Here is a 20,037-nt window from a genome sequence, read left to right on the forward strand (position 1 = left end):
TGAGTTTGAGATGCTATGGGGAGGTCTGATGAGAAATGTCCAGTTGGCAGCTGATAATACCATTAGCATTTATTCTAGTATTTTCTGTATAACCTTGGGCAAGTCATTTCTCTGTGACTCAGTTTCCTCTTCTTTAAGAATATTAGTTTGACTCAACGACTGTTAAAGTCCCTTTCAGATCAAAATCTGTCATTCTATGAAGACTTCTAAACCTTAGTTTGCTCCTGTGTAAATAAGGACTTGGAGGGGGCGGCTAAGTGGCGCAGTGGATAGAGCAACTGCCCTGGATTCGGGAGTACCTGGGTTCGGATCCAGCCTCAGACACTTTGACACTTGCTGGGAGTGTGACCCTGGGCAAGTCACTTGACCCCCATTGCCCAGCAAAAAAAAAAAAAAAAAAAAAAAAAGGACTTGGAATGAGTAGATTTCTATGGTTCTTTCTGGCTGTAGCATTTATTTTTAAGCATTTCCCATTCTAAGATCCCTGCCAGCCCTGACATTCAATGATTCTATCTGGGAGAACAGTTGTTGCTAATCCTGGTTCACAATTACATTTGCCATTGTGAATTTGTAGTTAAGTGATATAGCCATCATATCGTGGTATGGACAGCGACAGGCTATATGTGCTGGGCAAGGATCCAGAATTTCCAAAGCTGAGACAAGACTGGAAGGAATTAAATTGGTATGAAAGTACAGAGCAGGCAGTGGTGCTGGACTTAGGGCCTGTACAGACAGTGAGGATCAGCACAAGAAAGGGTAAGGTTAGGCTATGGTGGCTCCTGGAGCTTGAGAGGCCACAGTTCATAGATCACTTGAGTTCTGAGCTACAGAAGGGCTAAAGCCAATTTGGTGTTGGTGCTAAGTCCTATACCAATATGATGAGCCTGGGGAATGGAGCATCACCTGACTGCCTAAGGAGGGGCAAACTAGCCCTGGTCATAAATGGAGCAGGTTGGAGCTTCCATGCCAGTCAGTAGCGTGGTTGGCCAGTGAGTGGAGATGTACTTCGAGTTTAGGGTGAGATAAAGTGTTCTAGGGAGAGCTAGGTGGCACAGTGGATAAAGCACTGGCCCTGGATTCAGGAGGAGCTGGGTTCAAATTAGGCCTCAGACATTTGACACTTAACTAGCTATGTGACCTTGGGCAAGTCACTTAACCCCAATTGCCTCACAAAACACACACACACACACACACACACACACACAAACACAAGCACAAACACAAACAAACAACAAATGAGATAAGGGGTCCTAGTTCCCTGTCCTCCGAGAAAAAGTGGGTCGAGTCATGGAAATAAGAACCATATAATGCAATTTTGGAGGGTAGAGCAGCACCATTGGACAGTAGCCAAAGCCAGCAGTCAGGAACAAAGAAATCAATAGAAGCAAGCAGAAGGAAGGGATAGTTTTAAGAAGAAAGTATAAAGACTTGAACAACTGAGGTAATCATGTACCTAATTCCTGGAACTTATATGTGAGTCCTATGAAAGCAGGAATCACTCAACAAACATGAAAACTGCAGATGACTAAAAATGAGAGCACTCTGTCATCCCTTTTCTCAACAAGTACATAATAAGGAAGGTAGCTAGGTGGTGTAGTGGCTAGAGCCAGGAAGACTCATCTTCCTGTGTACAAATCTGGGCACAGCCACTAACTGTGTGACCCTGAGCAAGTCACTTTACCCTGTTTGCCTCAGTACTTCATCTGTAAAATGAGCTAGAGAAGGAAATGGCAAGTTACTCTTAGTGCCTTTTGCCAAGAAAACCCAAATGACGTCACAAAGAGTCAGACGAAACTGAAATAACTGAGCAACAACAAACATTAAGTGCCTACTATGTGCTAGTAATGCAGGCAGAGAAATGGAAGTGATCCAGTTCTCAAGGAGTTTACATTCTATTAGGAGAAACAATATGTACAAAGATAACTAAATACCTAAGTGATACCAAGCAGTTTTGCCTGGGTGGGTATATTAGGTAGTGCAAAAGAAATGTGTGTGTCATAATTGGCCTCCATTAGGAGAAGGCTCTTGAGCTGAGTCTTGAAGGAAATTAGGAATTTTAAAGGGAAGAAGTAAGGAGGTTCCATATTCTAGGCATGGGGGTCAGCCCATGAGAAACCACAGAGTCAGAAGATTGATCTTTTCTTCAGGAAACAGCAAGAAGTTTAATTTTTCTGGATTATAAAGGGAAGAAATGCTCAATAAGGTTAGGGCTAGATTCTGAAGAACATTCTATGCCAAATCCAGTAGTTTATATTTTACCCTAGGGGAACTAGGGAGTCACTGAACTTCTTAAGGAGGGGAATGACTTCCTCAGACAAGTACGTTAGGAGTGGGAGTTTAGCACCTGTGTGAGGAAGATGCTTTGGAGAGCATCCAATCCACCTGCATAGAGCATGTAAAAGATAACCCTTAAAATAGTTCAACAGCCATTCATTCACTGATGTGGAGATGATTATAATGACTCACATTTATATGGTATTGAAAGTATATATGATACTTCCCTTACAACATTAGAGGCAGCATGGTGTAGTAGATAGTGTTGTTGTTCAGTCATGCCCTACTCTTTGTGACCCCGTTTGGGGTTTTCTTGGCAGAGATATTGGAGTGCTTGGCCATTTCCTTCTCCAGTTCATTTTACAGATGAGGAAACTGAGGCAAACAGGGTGAAGTGACTTGCCCAGGGTCATGAAACTAATAAGTATCTAAGGCTAGATTTGAACTCAGAAAGTTGAATCTTCCTTACTTCAAACCTGGCAGTCTATCTATTGTGTCACCTAGCTGCCCACATGAATAGTGAACCCTCCTCAAAGCTCAGAAATCCTGGATTAAAATCTGGCCTCTGATGTGCAGTAGTTGTTTGATCCTGGACAAGTCACATATCCTTTCAGTCTAAGAGTATAAATTACAATGTAGTTTCTGACCTGTATTGATAGAGAGGGTTTCTTCAACTGAGAGTTCCCTATATTAATGAAATAACAGGTTTAATCCCCATCCCTTCCTGACTACAGTCTGGTAAAATGGGCAAGGTTGCTATTATTATCCCCATTTACAGATGAGGAAACTAAGGTTAAAAAAAAAAAGGTTGAGGCACTTTCCCAAGGTCAAGCAGTTATTAAATGTTTTATGGTCCTGGAGACCTAGAAATATTTTCGTTTGTTTTGGTTTTGTTTTTTGGTTTTTTTGGTGTTTTTTTTTTGTGGGGCAATGAGGGTTAAGTGACTTGCCCAGGGTCACATAACTAGTAAGTGTCAAGTGTCTGAGGTCAGACTTGAACTCAGGTCCTCCTGAATCCAGGGCCGGTACTTTACCCACTCTGCCACCTAGCTTGCCCAAACAGTTATTAAATGTCTGAGGAAGGATCAGAACCTAAGTCTCCTGTCCCTTAGTCTAGCACACAGGGGTACAGGGAACATAGCATTAATGTGAGAGTCAGGAGGGAGCCACATTTGGGATGTAGAAGGAATAGACCATGTCCAGTATTCCACAGCAAATAAAAGCATTCCTAAGGTAGGGGGGAGGAGAGGGGGGGAGGGAGGGAGGGAGGGAGGGAGGAAGGAGAGGGGGGGGGAGGGGAGGGGAAGAAGAGAGCAAGGGAGTGAGCTCAGAATTTGAACAGTGGAAGACCATCTATTCCAGCTCATACCAATGCTCTGAATGGGGAGAGAGGCTAACAAATACATGTTTTTGGAGGGAACTAGGGTGGTTTTTCCTGGAGAAGATACCATTCAGGATTAATGACAGAGTGGTCTTTAAGTATTTGCAAAACTGCAAGAGGGCAAGAGATTAAATTTGTTCCAATTGATTCCAGAAGGTAGTACCACTGTGAGAAAGCTATAGGAAAACAAACTCCAGTTCATTTTATAGCTAAGTGGATGGAATAATGGACCTGGAATCAGGAAGATCTGAGTTCAAATCTACATTCAGATAATAGCTGTGTGACCTTGGGAAAGTCACTTAACTTCTGTCACTTCCTTATCTCTAAATGGGGATAATAAGCACCTACCTCCTAGAATTGCTGTGAGGATAGACTAAGATAATATTTATAAAGCACTTTGCAAATCTTAGAGCACCATATAATTGCAAGCTATATGACCTACATTTCCAAATATATCCCTCTCCTCTTCCCTTCTCAGAATAAAGAAGAAAAAAACTGTAATTCAGCAAAAGCAATCAACATATTAACTAAGTCTGACATTATCCACAATGTCCCACATCTGTACTCCCCCACATCTAAAGAAATGGTAGTTGGTGATTTCTCATATCTCTTTTTTAGTACAAACCTTGGTTGTTAAAATTTCACACCAATCTGTTTAAATTGTACCATGGATGGGGGGTTGGGGAGTGAAGAGAGAGAGATGCTTAAACTGGATCTTAGAAGAAGAGAAAGATTTTCTGAGATGAGGAGCCGGTGCGTTCCAGCCATGGAAGACAGTCTACAAAGACCTGGAAATAGGGGATGAAAAGTTATGTCTTAAAAGAGCAATAACACCAAATTGTTCTGGACCGGTGTGTGTGTGTGTGTGTGTGTGTGTGTCTGTGTCTGTGTCTGTGTCTGTGTCTGTGTCTGTGTATATCTGTATTTGTGTTTCTGTGCATTGGGAGAAGGCAGGTAGGAACGCTGTCCAGGAGGTTGGCAAGATATTGGCTGTAAAGGACTATAAATGCTGAACAGAGGAAGAGAATATATGTGATCCTGGAATTCATATAATTCTTGCTATGCTTCTGTTTTCATCTTCATCATTTGTTTACTTCACTGTAATTTGCATGTAAATGTAAATTTACGCACCACAATTTGTTTAGCTATTCACAAATTAGTAGGAATCTATTTTATTTCTAGTTCTTTGCTTCCCCCAAAAAAAGAGCTGCTATAAATATTTTGGTCTTTATGAAGCCTTTGTTTTTATTCCTGACCTCCCTGGAGTCCTGCCTACCAGCAGGATCTTGGGGTCAAATGGTATGAACATTGAGTCAGTTTCTTTGTATAATTCTAATTTGCTTTCCAGAAAGTTTCACCAATACTACATTTTTATACCTGTCTTTCCACATTCACTCCACAAATGACTATTCACATCTTTTGTCATCCTTGCAATTTGTTAGGTATGAGATAAAACTTCAGAGTTGTTTTAATTTGAATTTCTCATTATTAGTGATTTGAAACATTCTTTCAAATGGTTGATAATATTTTGCACTTCTCCTTTTGAGAACCATTTGTTCATTCCCTATAATGACTTCAGCTATTGGGGAATGACTCGTGATGTTGTATATTTCTATTAGTTGCTGATATATATTTGTATAGCTAGTTGCTTTTTTTTTCCTCCACTGAAGGTAAGCATTTTCTAACAGACTCATCGACAGTGGAATGGAATCATCAATAAGATACTGAGTTTCTATCACTAGGGTCACATTCAGGGAAGTTGGTTAACTAGTCAGAAATATTATTGAGTTGATTCCTATATAGGTAAAGGATGATCATTATGGACCTTCTAGACTCTTCTGTCATTCTTTGACTTTAGAGACAAATCTACACAATGGAGTTAAGTGATAGCTGACTGACAACTTTGAAGTGCTTATAACAGACTCTTTTTTGCGGAATTTGCATCTTCCTTTCCTCCTTAAGGTAGAAAAATCTTAGCCATGGGCATTGCATGATGGACCAGTGAGGAGTGAGAGAGAAAAAGCAGTTCCTGACAATACCTGTGCTTATTTTGTTTGTTTTTTGTTTTGTTTTGTTTTGTTTTTGTTTTTTTTTTCCAGAAACAATCAGTACTCCTTAGCTGCATTTGGGCTAAATTATACTTGTACATTTTTTGAGATGGTAAATGAGCTCCAACAGAAGTCAAGAACTAGTCTCGCTGAACCATTCTTTTGTGTGGATGTTTACTGCCCTCTCGTGGTCATGTCTTCCTCTTTCTGTGCTGCTGTTAAAAGACACATCGAATCAGAGCTTCTTAAACTTTTTCCATTTGGGACCTATTTTCACCTGAGGAATTTTTACGTGACTCTAGGGATATCAGTATACATAACCTTTTAATGTTGCCAAATTTTTTGCGACACTCACATTCAGTTATGCAGCCCCATATGGAGTTTTAAGTTTAAGAAGGTAGGCTCTAAAATGATAGCTAAATAAGGGAGCAAAGACAATTGAGCTCCTGCCCCAAGCCTTTAAAAAATGCTTTTGACATTAGTCAAGTACGGATTTCTACTAGTCTTTTCCTCACTCTTTACACTAGATGAACCATCAACTCTCTAGAACTTTGTTTCAACGAGATGATATTAGACAAAAAGAAATCTTAAAGATTACATAATTCACTGCCTTCATTTTACAAATCAGGAAACTGAGATCTAGACAGGGAAAAGAGAGAGAGAGAGAGAGAGAGAGAGAGAGAGAGAGAGAGAGAGAGAGAGAGAGATTATATACAATATCTGGCTCTAGAAGGACTTCAGAGGCCATCTAGTCTAACTACCTTAATTTATAGATGAGGAAACTGAGGCCCTCAGAGGCTGATTGCACTGACCAAAGTCACACAGCTAGTAAGTGGTAAAATTGGGATTTGAATCTGGGTTGTCAGACTCTAAATGCAGCACCATTTTCATTATACTTCGTTACCTCTATGAACTAGCAACTTACACTCACATAGTACCCTTAAGTTTTACAAAGTACTTATATGTGCATGTGTACACACGCTCACACACACATTCACACACATGCAGAATGAGAAGTTGATATATTTCTTATAAGAATCGATTTAGCAGAGATGGATTGAGAATTGTTAAGTAGCAATGAGATCTCATCTGATGTTATAAATTAGAGGATTTTGTTTTGTTTGGGTTTTTGTTGTTGTTGTTGTTGTTGTTGTTTTGGGGTCTTTTTTGGCAGTTGGAAATCAATTTATTTTTGTGACTTTCTCCAGTGTCATTCATTATACCTAGAGCAGGAACCAAAAAAAAAAAATAGATAAGTGGTAGAGTGTCCTCAGGGATAAATATTCATAGGATAGAACTAATGGAAAGTTAGGAACAAAAGACATTTTGGATAGTCACTACTGGTATGTTGTTAGTCTTTATTGCATAGCAACTTGAGAAGGCTATCTGCTAAACTATGGGAGGATTACAAGCTGCCTTGGTGGAAAGAACCCCCATAATGGTAAAACTGCAAATCTTTACATATTCAAAATAGGTATCATTATGGTTGTGATTCTGTTGTAAAGAGCATTCCTGTTCAGGTACAGGTTGGACTAGATGTCCACTCCAATCCCTTCAAACACAAATATAATAGCAGCTTCTAATTCACAGGGAAATCTCTATCCCTATTTCACTCTCCACCATTTTTGATGGATCAGCCTATTTTTCTGTTCTCCTTACAGGGTTCTCAAGGATCTCCTGGTGTCCCAGGACCACCTGGGCCAGCTGGCCCCCCAGTAAGATTCACTTCATTTTGTTTCCAATGTCATTTGTGTTGGGAGGAATATGGAAAAATATGAAGCTAATTTAATCTGTTTTTTAAAAAAAACATATGTCATTGTGTACCATCTGTTAGTTTGAATGGAAAGACCACGAAAGAAAGATATTCTCTTCCCCTCCTGAACGACCTGCTACTTTAGTGAAATGATGTGAGGCTATCAGCTAATAGCTACCTCTACTTTTCTCAAAACCAGTAGAAGTGGCCATATATGATGAAGTGGGCACCTGTAAGTTTGTGCTAAGTTGTTTGAGACTAAAAATGTTGCTTGCCTTTTGGCCCTACCCACTGACGAGGTCTTTTTTGTTTGTGAAGAATATGTTTATATTATGAGGAATGACTTGAGATGATGAATGAAGGCATTATTAGAAATGATGCACTATGAAAAAATGGAATAGACTAATTCAAAAGGTTTTCCCCTTATTGGAAGTCTTAAGGCAGAGCTTAGATAACTATTTTTTGTAGAGGAAGTTCCTTTTCATATTGAACTAGATACTTTCTGAGTACACTCTAAACTCTTAGGAGCTATAATTTTATGGATGCAGAGAGCCATGTGAAGGCAATCAGGAAAAAATTTTCTTCCATATCAAAAATTAATTAAACTCTAAGAACCTTTCTGAAATCCAGATCATATAAAAAGAATTCAAATTATGTGATAGGCTGGTGGTGGGTGTATTGTATCTTCTTGGCAAAGATGGAGGACTAACAATTCTTTCCGGGCATTTCCTCATCTAGGGCCTTCCTGGAGAGATTGGCTTCTCTGGAAAACCTGGCCAGCCTGGCCAACCAGTAAGTACTCTTCCATATACTTGTGAAGTTAATTATTTTTAACCCAACTTTAGAACTTTAATGTAATTAGATTTCATTATCTCAGATTGGGTGCAACATTCCAGCCTATCATTTCTATCTACATTTATAGGTATTTATGTCTATCATGCACTAGCTGTTTTTGGATCCTGTTAAGACATTTTTAGCTTATAACTGTAATACAACATGTTTGTGAATCCACTCAATTTTTTGCCATCTGCAAGTCACAACCTTGTTATGTCTTGACATCTCTACACCATTTTGGACTATTTACAACCCTCTCCCACTGCATATTAGTTTTTCTCTAAGTTTTTGTGACACTTATATTGTTTCTCATCCTAGTTTCCTGACCACTCCTCCATGGTCTTCTTTGCTGTATTTTTTATTCATTTATTACTTTCTAATTGTGGATATACCTCAAGGCTCTTTGCCAGTTCCTTTCTCTTCTCTCTTCTTTCTTTATTCTATCCAAGTCTTTTGGGGGACCTGATAATGAACACTGGTTTAATGATCACTTCCATGCATATAACTCCAACATCTGTCAAGCTGTAGTCACTCAGCTAAGCTCCAGTCCTGCAACTTCCTAATAGATGTCTTAATTTGTATGCACCATAACCATTTTAAAGTCAATATGTGCAAAAAAGGAATTCATTATAGTTCCTCCCAAACCTCCTATCTTCTTAGCTTTCCTGTTTCTATTAAGGGCATGGCCGTCCTTTCAGTCACCCATGTTTCCCACCTCAAGGTCATCTTCCATTCTTCATTCTCAGTCATCTAACTTATCCAAGAATTTGCAATATCTTAGCTGTTCAATGTCTCTCACCACATATCCCTTCATTACTCACATAGGTACCACTATAATTTAAATCAAGACTTTCCCCTTCTCATCCGGACTATTCTAACATCTTCCTCAGTGTTCTCCCTGCCTCCAGTTTCTCCCGTTTCAAATTTATCCCTCACACAGCTACCAAAGTGGTTTCCTAAAGTGAATGTCTGACAATGCAACTCCCTTAAATCATTGAAATCCCATTGCTTTCTATTGCCTCTAGGTTAAAATATAAACTCCTCCAGTTTGCATTTAAAAGCCTTTGCAACCTAGTTTCAGCTGACTTTATTACCCTCATTGTGCATTATTCTCACTCAATGGTGTAACCAAATTGGCTTTCTGGCTCTTCCTCATACATGACACTCCATCAATTCCTGTATCTTTGGCGATCTCCTTTCTTACCTCCATTCTTACCTCTGCCTTTTAGAATCCATGGTTTCTTCCAAGACTCTAATCAGGTAGTATTTTCTACGTGAAACCTTCCTTCATCATTCCTAACCTTAATACCAGTGTCCATCCTTCCAAAGATACTTTTTATTAATTTTATGTGTGGACATATAATACATACACACCCATTTGTGCATACATATATATTTATGTGTGTTTTAATGTATGCATATATGCATCATATGTGCATGCACATGTGTATACAAACATGGGTGTGTATATATATATCCTCTCTCTCTCTCTCTCTCTCTATATATATATATATATATATATATATATATATATATATATATTTTCTCTTCCTGGGTGAGTATCACCTCACTGAGGACAAGGATTGTTTTATTTTTGTCTTTGTATATCCAGAATCTGGCACACTAGAAGATACTTAATAAATGCTTGCTCTTTAATCTGAAAATAAGTTTTATGTGTCCTTTATATTGCCTCTTTCTTTTTTCACTTCCTTGCAATATATTTTAAATGTTTGTTATTATCCTTAGAATAAAAAAAGTTTCATTTCCTTCTAAGTGTTAGCATTTCTCACATTTTTATAGGACAGTGCCACTTTTATAGTATTGTTTTGTTAGTTGTTCTTGATTCCATCTGCTATCATGTCTTTTAAAACTCTACCTTGGTCAGTGGTTCCTTGCCTATCCACAATGGTCTGTTTAGAAAGATCATCCTTTTATTCTTCAATGGAATCCTTAATGATAGTGTAATCAGAATTTTAATCTTAGGAACATTTCATCCTTCTCTTTGTTACTGACGTTTCATATAGAATTGGAGCCATTTAGCTTTTCTCTTATCTCACTAAAATATGTTTTTTCCCCAAAATCTACATTATGCATTTGGTACAAAGAGAACTCTAGAAACTATATTATCAATTGAAACCTACCATTGTTACTGCTCCATGAATCTTTGCCAGATTTATGAGCTCTTTCCCAAAATTATAATCCTTCCTTCAGACTAGGTAGTCTGGAGTATACTACTATGATATCAATATCCACTGATCCTCATCCTAATATCCTTCTCTATGCTTTCCACATTTTAACATGTATTTTTTTCATAACCACATTTTATTATAATACCTCATTTGTCTAACCTTTTCTCTTTTGAATGCAATCTATCTTCCCATTGCCATGGTCTGCTCCTGACCCTTACCCTATCAAATCTCAGCAATTCCTATGATGTCCAATGTACCTCCTCGCATTAAGATCTCTGTTATCAACCTCTGTGTGTATGTGTGTGTACACACACACACACACACACACACACACACACATATAAAGAGAGACAGACAGACAGAGACATCTAAGCCAATAAGCTAGATTGTGGCTTTTTTCTTGAAAGTTGCCTCCTATTAATTATTATTCTTTTCTAGCAATATGCCATGACATATCTTACATTCAGAATCTTCTTGTGTCATTCCTATTCATTTGTATGAAACTTCCTAATTGTCAGAAGCAAAATTTGAACTTAGATATTCCTTTCACCAAGTATGGCACTATGTCTACTAAGCTCCATTCCTCTGAATTTAATTTGATGAATGACAATGATGTAAAAAGGCCAAAGGAGAGAACCTAAGTGAAGAAAATTCAAGGACAGTAATTGGTTCCATGTGTGAATATTCAGGGAAGGCTTCATGGAACTTGTGGTCTCTCAGTCAGGCTTTGGAAGAAGAAGAATTCAGCAAGCAGAAATATTGGGAAAAAATTACTCCAGGCAATGGATTTTTCACAGTATTTAAGTATAAAACAACTTTCTAGATTAAAATTACTTGAATAATCAGATAGATACATAGGTAGATACATAGATACATAGTTATATAACCTTTTCTTTTTTCTTTTGGTGATTAGGGCTCCCCTGGGAAAGATGGGACAAATGGACTTCCTGGATTGCAAGGACCTAAGGTTGGTATCAGATATATGTTTAAATCTGAGATTGTCCAAGTTAAAATTTCAAAAAGGGTTACTTTCATCATTATTCATTTCTAAATAAATTAATCCTTGGAAAGATGTGATATGGGTGATCTTAAGGTTAGCTTTCAGTTTGTTATACTTTTCATTTGATTATAGAGTAGACTTAGTCAGGACTATACTCAGAAGGAATTTATTTCTGGATACATTGCCAACATTAGTTTCTCTAACTGTTCACAGGGAGTCGAGTCAGGGGGAAGTTGACTTTGGAGGTGGGTGACTTTCGTTTTGGCCATATGGCCTGAACTGTTTGGCTCTTGGTTATACATCCAGAACTGTACCACTGCTTTACTCCAAAGATGCTATCACTAGTACTACCTCTAGTACACACACACACACATCATATAGTATATACACATACATATGCAATTTTTGCTAATAGAACCGTAATTATTAATCATACATTACCACTATTATTTATTTTCTTCCTCTTTTTCCTCTCTTTTCTCCTATTATACGTGATTTCATTGATTCAGGTTGTCTACTGAAAGAAAAGAAATTCTTCTGTTCACTAGTACCTGCTCTTCTAGAGGTTTTATATCTTTAAGAAAAATAATTTCCTTGCAACAAACCTGATAATAAACTTCTCTGAACTTAGTTCCTTGAAGCACAGACATACACAAATCTGACCCCTCTACGACTTCAGTACATAGTCTTTGTGTTTATCACAGTGCCTGGCACACGGTGTTCAATAAATGCTTGTTGACTTGGTCTTTGCAAGTAGTTTTAGCCCTCAAATTCATTTTGTGAGGGCTAGCCTCTAGTGATGAAAATTCTGAGAGAAGTAGGTAGCTCAGTACCAGTAGATACTTCACCTGTTTCCAATGCCATGTGAAAAAAAATGTTCACAATTCAAATTATGTAACAAAAAGGCTTTATTTGATCCATAGTTAAAAATCAAGAGCAGAAGTATGGATTGGCACACAGAGAAAGGAGTCACTATAGAGTATAGACCTTATGAATATGAAATTTTTCCCATAGGTATTTAGACTGTACATGTGTTATACATGCTCATACTATATTCAAAATTGGTCAACCACTGCCCACGGGGCAATTTGTTCTGTTTCCAGAGAAAGTGCAAAGGCCTTCTGATCTATCTGTTAGATTTGGGGATACAAGACAGGGACTCAATTTGCCTTTTGGTTTGCCTTGCCCAAAATCTGGGACAAAGGAAAACAAAAACAAAAAAACAGAGGATTAGGTGGTACTTACCCTTTAGATTGAAATGGAAGCTTACTTTAAAATGGGACAATCATGAAGAATAGGAAAATATGGCAAACCCCTCTATGCTACCATATCACTTTGGTAGCACTTGGCAAAGTTTGTACAAGAACCAAGTGTTGTGGAAATACCAAAATTAAATAGTGCAGTAGGACTGCTACTATCACTGCTGCTATTTTTCCTCCTCTATTTTTTCCTCCCCTCCTATCTCCTTCCCTCCTCTCTCTTACTCTTTTCTCTTCTTCTCTTCTCTCCTCCATTCTCCTCCTCTTCTCTCCTCATATTTATTTTGTGATTTAGAGTTATCGTCTCAACTAGAGTTCTTCCCTTAATGCCTCACTGACCTGGACTTCTTGTAGGCTATGCCAGTAGACTCCAAAGTCTGACATTCCCTGACAAGCTAGAAAAGCTTCAAGTAAAGATCCAGTCACAGACTGTGTTTCTGTCATCTTCAGACCAGCAAAGCTCTTTTTGGAGAGGCTCCTCACTAGAAGGTCTATTGCCAAGGAATAAATTAGAGGGAGGGGAACAGTTCTTCCAAAATATCATCTCTTATAGGGGGAGATAGGTGGGTATATACTCACATTGATGACATTACAGGTGCTTGAAATCCTAAAGTGTGATTATATAAGGTGATGCGGTGAGATTGGCCAACAGAATCCCAGTCATTCGTGTATGTACAGCAAGCCTTTCACATTTATCAGTTCATTTAGTTTTCCCAACAACCTTGTGAGGTAGATAGTACAGGTATTATGAGTTCCATTTTACAAGTAGTAGAAATGGCTAGGTCCAGCCTTTGAACCCAGACCATTTTTCTCTACATAAAGAGCCCTAATGCCCTAGATGCATGTGTTATTGTTACTATCTGGGACTTCTTGCAGGTTGGAAAAAGTCAGAGCTAGATAAAAGAAAATAATAAAAGATTTCCCCAGGACTATAAACATTTCATTCCCTTGAGCTGGTTTGTGGAAGAATCAATTTTCCCAATAGCTTCCTTTAAACAATGTTTAGCACATCAAGAGAAAGGAATGAGGGGAATGTTTTATGCTTCAAGAGGCTTGGGTAACTCTTGCTTCCCCAGATAGAGACAGAATAGCAAATTCAATGTGATGGCTCCTGACATTGTCAGCTCAGAGACCACATGGATGTTGCTTCCCTCAAATGTCTGCCTTACTCAGCCTCACAGCAATGTATCACTGTGGTTCATATTGCTGTTATAAACATTAATGTTGTTGATAAGACTAACTCATATTTCTGTAGTGCCTTTAATGTTTGTGAAATGCATTTTCTCACACACACACACACACACACACACACAGTGAAGTAAATCATGCAGGTATTAGTATCCTCATTTAACAAAGAAGGAAACCAAGTCTCAGAGGTAAAATGATTTGGCCAGATTCGTGTAGCTAGTAATTCAGGGTCCTCATGTGTCTATCAAGTAAGATCTCCTTTCATGTGAAAGTTTCTTACCTTTATTGAGTCATAGGCTCCTTTATAAATTTGGCCTATGTGTCCATTCTCAGAATGCTATTAATGCATAAAATAATATAAATAGTATTATAAAGAAACCATTTATATTGAAATATAGTTCTTAAAATATTAAAAGAACAGCTCATACACCTGAGCTTAAGAATCTGTGTTCTAAAATTTCTCCATTGATACTGGGGTTGGTGGTTAGGCCCATGCTATCTATGAATTAATCCTTTTTACCCATCTTTCTCAAAATAATTTCCTCTACATGAGCAAGAGCCTTTAACAAAGTCTTCATTGCCACATAGTAGAGCAAAAGCACTGGATTTAGAGTGAGAAGATTTGGATTCAAATTCTGGCTTTGCATTTTTTGCCTCTGTAATTTTGGGAAACTCAACCTTCTGAGCATCAGTTTCCTCATTTTTAAACTGGAGAGAGTTGTCCCTGTCTTGCCTACTTCATAGGTTTTTTGAGGAGAAAATAGAAGGGAATGCCTTCTGAGAAGCTAAAAAGGGTTATACACCCCTATCCATAAAGTGTTGCTAATTATTCTAATTTCAACAGACTTTCTTGATTGCCAAGGGCTGAATGAATGAAAGAGCATTATTTCAGTGTTTACTTTGTGCTAAGTACTATGACAAGTACTGGGGATATAATTAGCAGTAGGCAAGCAGGCCAGCTCACATTCTGTTAGGGGAAGGCAGGACATATATAGGATTAACTTGCTTTTGGATTTTATTACAAAGTTGTAGGACCTTTTTTTTTGTTCTGTTAGTGAACATGAGAACCCTATGTGTTACTTTCTGCAATTCCTTTGACTCAGTCTGACAATGGAAACTTATTCAATATATATGCAAAACATATTAAATATCTTCTACGTAAAATAAAGGCTCTGAGCTCAGTGCTGGAAATTCACATACTGCCTACCCTATAGGAACTTATTCTCTAATACAGGAGATAAAGCATTATGTCTGTCTAGGGAAAAACAGTGGCATGAACCATGAGAATGGTGACAAACTATTCTACAGCCTGCCATTGCTTTGAAGCTTTGAATTATTATATGCCTTTGTTCCAGTTTATATCACTGAGATGACTTATGTAAAACTAGTACTCCAGAGGCAGCTAGGTGCAGTGGATAAAACACTGGCCTTGGATTCAGGAGGACCTGAGTTCAAATTCAGCCTCATACACTTGACACTAGCTGTGTGACCCTGGGCAGGTCACAAACCTCATTGTCCTGCAACAAAATAAAACAAAACAAAAACCTAGTATTCCATTTTCATTTGCTTAAGTTAACAAGCAATTATTTAAGCATGCCAAATACTGTGCTAAGTACTCACAATTACCAATGTTTGTTATCTATTGGGCTATCTGCTTGATCTATTACTAATTATATTTATGCTGATTCATGGTACTTTTCTATACATATATCACACTCACGTTCCTTATCAGATTGCTCAAGTGTAGGGCCACTGTGTTTCAAGAAGCTCTAGGCATCTTCTGGTTTGTAGAAATTCTTTAAGCATTGTCTACTATATAAATTCCAGACTTCTTAGTCTGACATTCAAGGCCCTAACTCCAAGCTATTCTTTCAGCTTTTTCTCACATTACATCATTTCACACCCATCCACTAAAGTTCAAGACAGACTAGACACAAACCATCATCTAGAAACACACCTAAACTGACCATCCATTACCTTACATCCACTGAAATTTATATCATCCTTTAAAGCAGAGCTAAAATGCCTCCACTTCCATGAATCCTCTCCTAATTCCTCACTTCTTCACTTGCTCCATCATTGGAAGTGATTGTCTCTTCCTTAGAATTCATAGTAAATTGTGGTTTTCATACTGCACTTAAGAAATTCATTTTCTAGTATTATAATTTGCTTATTTATCTCATATACCCTAAAGCTTGTGAGCTCTTGATGGTATAGAGTGTGTTTGCTATGTATCTCACACCCACACATTCACACGATTTTACATTATCTCACAAATACCTCACATTCAGTGCCTCAAAACAATTGGTGATCTATAGAATAGTTTGTAACCATTCTCATGAGCTGTGCTATCATGGTTCCGTAGACAGACACGATGTCTTGTCTTCTGTATTGGAGTCTAAGTTCCTTGAGGAAAAGAAATGTATGAATTCCCAGCAGTGAACTCAGGGTCCTTCTTGGTAGGAAGTTCAAATTGCACCAAAAACTCTTTGAAAACTTGAAAGCAGCATATAAATTTCAGTTGTATTTTTTGTGTTTCTTTCTGTTATGAACACAGCAGATTCTAGATTTTTAATAAATTTTGGTGAATTGAATTGAACCCACAGCATAACAATATCATATGAAGTCCAAAGCCTTGTCAGATGACTGGTGACATTTTCTACAAAAGCAGCAAAATTCTCGCTCCTTCCAGTAATTATACTTTGTGTTCCTTACAGGGAGAGACAGGAGAACGAGGAGAAGATGGCTTGCCGGGGCATCCTGGACCTAGGGTATGGAATTTCTCTTTACCCTGTCCATCTGTCTGTCAGTTACATCTATCAGTCACTTAGTTGACTATAGATTCTCTGGTTTGCCGAGCAAATCAGAGGTCTATTTCTAATATCATTCTGTCACCTGCCTTATTGTTTCCCAGCTACTACAGGTAGACTAGACTTGTTTCATCGGAACTTTGGGGCACTTCTATGGCCTGTGTGATAGGAATAGTTCTAGTCAATGTGGAAGTTTATACATAAAAAGATAGTTCTGGGCAGCTAGATGGCGAAGTGGATAGAGCACCGACCCTGGAGTCAGGAGTACCTGAGTTCAAATCCGGCCTCAGACGCTTAACACTTACTAGCTGTGTGACCCTGGGCAAGTCACTTAACCCCAATTGCCTCACTAAAAGAAAAAAAAATAAAAAAAAAAGATAGTTCTGGAACCAGGAAGGATGAATAGACAGATACATGAATGCCAACCATTGCCTCCTTCCATATTTCCTTTCATTATTAATCAATCTATAAATCAATAAACATTTAAGTTCTTACTATGTACCAGGTACTGTGCCAAATGCCAAGGATACAAAAAGAGACAAAATACAGTACTTGCCTTACATGAAATAATTTTTGGAGGAAGAAGAATAATAACAATAATAACAATTCATTATCATCATCTTATAATTTAATGGAGGTAATTAGTGGCCGTGTATAGAGCACTGGGACTGGAGTCAGGAAGACCTCCTATTCAACTTTGACCTCAGACACTTAATAGCTGTGTAACCTTGGCTAAGTCATTTAACCTCTGTTTGCCTCCATTTCCTCAGCTATAAAATGGGGGTCTTAGTAGCACCCACCTCACAGGATTGTTGTGATTATCAAATGAAATGATATTTGTAAAAATACTTAGCATGGTGCCTGGTATATAGTAGGCATTATATAAATGATTATTACTCTTCCTTTCCCCCTGTATTATGAACCCTATAGTATACCAATACATTCAAGGCTCTGTCTTCAACTCAGTAAGATTTAAAAATGCAGTATGATGGGATGCAATGAGTAATGATTGGGAGGTTAAAAGAGAGTCATAAGGAAGTACTTTTCTCTCTCAGGGCTTTCATTTTCTCCCCTGCAAAACTAAGCTGATCTCAAAGTCCATTTACAATTAGATCCTTATTAGTATGAATAATTAATCCCCTGAAAATGGTTGCATGTATTCAAATTCACATTGTTCAAAGTTAGAATTATGTAAAGTATAGTCATTGGTTCCAGACCAATGGAAATATACAATGTAATTTCAAATAGGTTGAGCACTTTGGGGATTTAATTATTCACACTAATCAGGATGTGACTATGGTCTTTTTTGTTTTTCAGTCAACTTCATACAGGCTTCTATAACTAGGACCATGCTTTATTTTTTTTCATTTTAAGTTTTGACTGACCATGCAATTGTTCATGTTCAGTGGAGTGGCTTAGCAGGCGGACTGGCGTGCTTAGCTCATGCCGTTGGTCTCCTCCCCGAAAGAGTGGTCCTTAAAAAATCTGGCGTCTCTCCATTATTGCTAACCAACTGTTAAAACTTTTTACCACAGTATATAAAGCTATTTCTGAGAAGATTTTACCATGTATCAAACTATTACCGTTTCTCACATAGACTTCTTTACAGGAAGCAGAAAGTAGAGTGGGGGGGGTCTCTTTACTCTTCTTTGTGGTGATATAAGCTAAGATCCCCAGAAGTTTGGCCACCAAAGGATTAATGTTTTTCAGCCAAAGCAGTGTTTGAAGGCAGTCTCCTAAAGCCTAACATATGTCACCCTGGTTAGTGAAAGGAATGCAAACCCAGGAAATTGTAGGTCTTTCAAATACTGTAGATAAGTATTAGCTGAAAATATATTCTTGAGAAAAGTTTAGATAAATTCATTGACAACAGAATAAGAGTAACCTATTAAAGGAAAATAGGGTTTATTTAGTCCAAACTATTTCATTCATTCATACATATATGCATGGGTGCATACACCCACCCATGCACACACACATGCCTGTACATACATGTGTGTATACATAGATGTAGGTTTATATATGAGTTTCATATATATATTTATATATACATATATATCAATTAGTTTGACAAAATGGCTATCATGGTATGTATGTATATAAATATATACTAATAAAATATTTATATAGTAAATGTATAAATATATTAATGGTATATATATGTGTGTATATACACATATATACACACATATATTTCTGGCAGCTGGGGGTGGAGTGGATAAAATGCTGGAGCTAGAATCTGGAAGATGAATTCAAATCTGGATCCACACACATTCTAGTTATATAACCATGGGCAAGTCACTTAACTGCTATTCGCCTCAGTTTCCTCATCTGTAAAATGGGGACAATAATATCACCTTCTCAGGATTGTTGTGAGGATCAAATAAAATAATATCAGTAAAGTACTTTATAAAACAAAATTCTCTCTCTCTCTATCATATATATATATATATATATTCTGGTGTCTGAGGCTGGATTTGAACTCAGGTCCTCCTGAATCCAGGGCCAGTGCTTTATCCACTGTACCACCTAGCTGTCCCCTAGCTATTATTTTATGCAAATCAAGCCCTCCCCCCATTAAATGACTTGTTCAAAGTCAAGACGTAAGAAATAATATAGTTACATTTGAACCCAGGTCCTCTGACACCAAATCTTTTCATTGTACCATGCTTCCCTGTTTAGGATCAAAATTGAAATGAGGAAAGGGAGGACAAAATAGAAATGATAGACCAAATGACTAGGGAGGAATAAATGCCCTGGAGATCATGGTAAAGATGAAAAATAGAATGGGAATGGGAAATAGAAGGATAGGAACTTATGATACTATAAAGAAATTCAGACTTCAAATTCACGGAAACAGCAGCAACACCTTTGCCAAGTGCCAAAAAGGATTCCTAAACTAAAGTAAGTGTATGTGTTGGAAGAAGACCATATCCCTTTGGTCTCATTATTTCTCATTTTTACCATGAGATAGAAAGAAGAGAGATATAGAAATGGAGGGAAGGAAGGAGGCAGAGAAAGAGGGAGGGGAAAGGGAGAAGGAGAGAAGAAGAGAGGGAGGAACAGAGAGACAAAGAGACAGAGAGAGAGAGTGAGTTAGTTTTCTTTGTGGTGGATTTATGTGGCTGCTTAGGTTAATGTTTCTGGATATTTTTCTTTGTGTGTGTGTGTCTGTATTTTTGTTCTCTAGTATTGTGTGTGTGTGTGTGTGTGTGTGTGTGTGTGTGTCCTTTAGAAATGTTATAGTGAAGCAGTGGTGTAAGATACTAGAATTCTTGAGCATTGGAAACAATGAAGGGTT

General features: G+C 37.8%; 1 protein-coding gene across 1 annotated transcript in view; it reads left to right on the plus strand.

Annotated features, from left to right (window-relative positions):
• COL22A1 (collagen type XXII alpha 1 chain) overlaps positions 1 to 20,037 on the plus strand; it is a 567,886-nt gene that overhangs the window by 375,777 nt on the left and 172,072 nt on the right. Inside the window, 4 exon segments of the mRNA XM_043991519.1 lie at positions 7,365 to 7,418; positions 8,195 to 8,248; positions 11,393 to 11,446; positions 16,644 to 16,697. Coding sequence (XP_043847454.1) covers positions 7,365 to 7,418; positions 8,195 to 8,248; positions 11,393 to 11,446; positions 16,644 to 16,697 — 216 coding nt within the window.

The sequence above is a fragment of the Dromiciops gliroides genome, chromosome 1 (assembly GCF_019393635.1).
Source record: "Dromiciops gliroides isolate mDroGli1 chromosome 1, mDroGli1.pri, whole genome shotgun sequence".
NCBI lineage: Eukaryota > Metazoa > Chordata > Mammalia > Microbiotheria > Microbiotheriidae > Dromiciops > Dromiciops gliroides.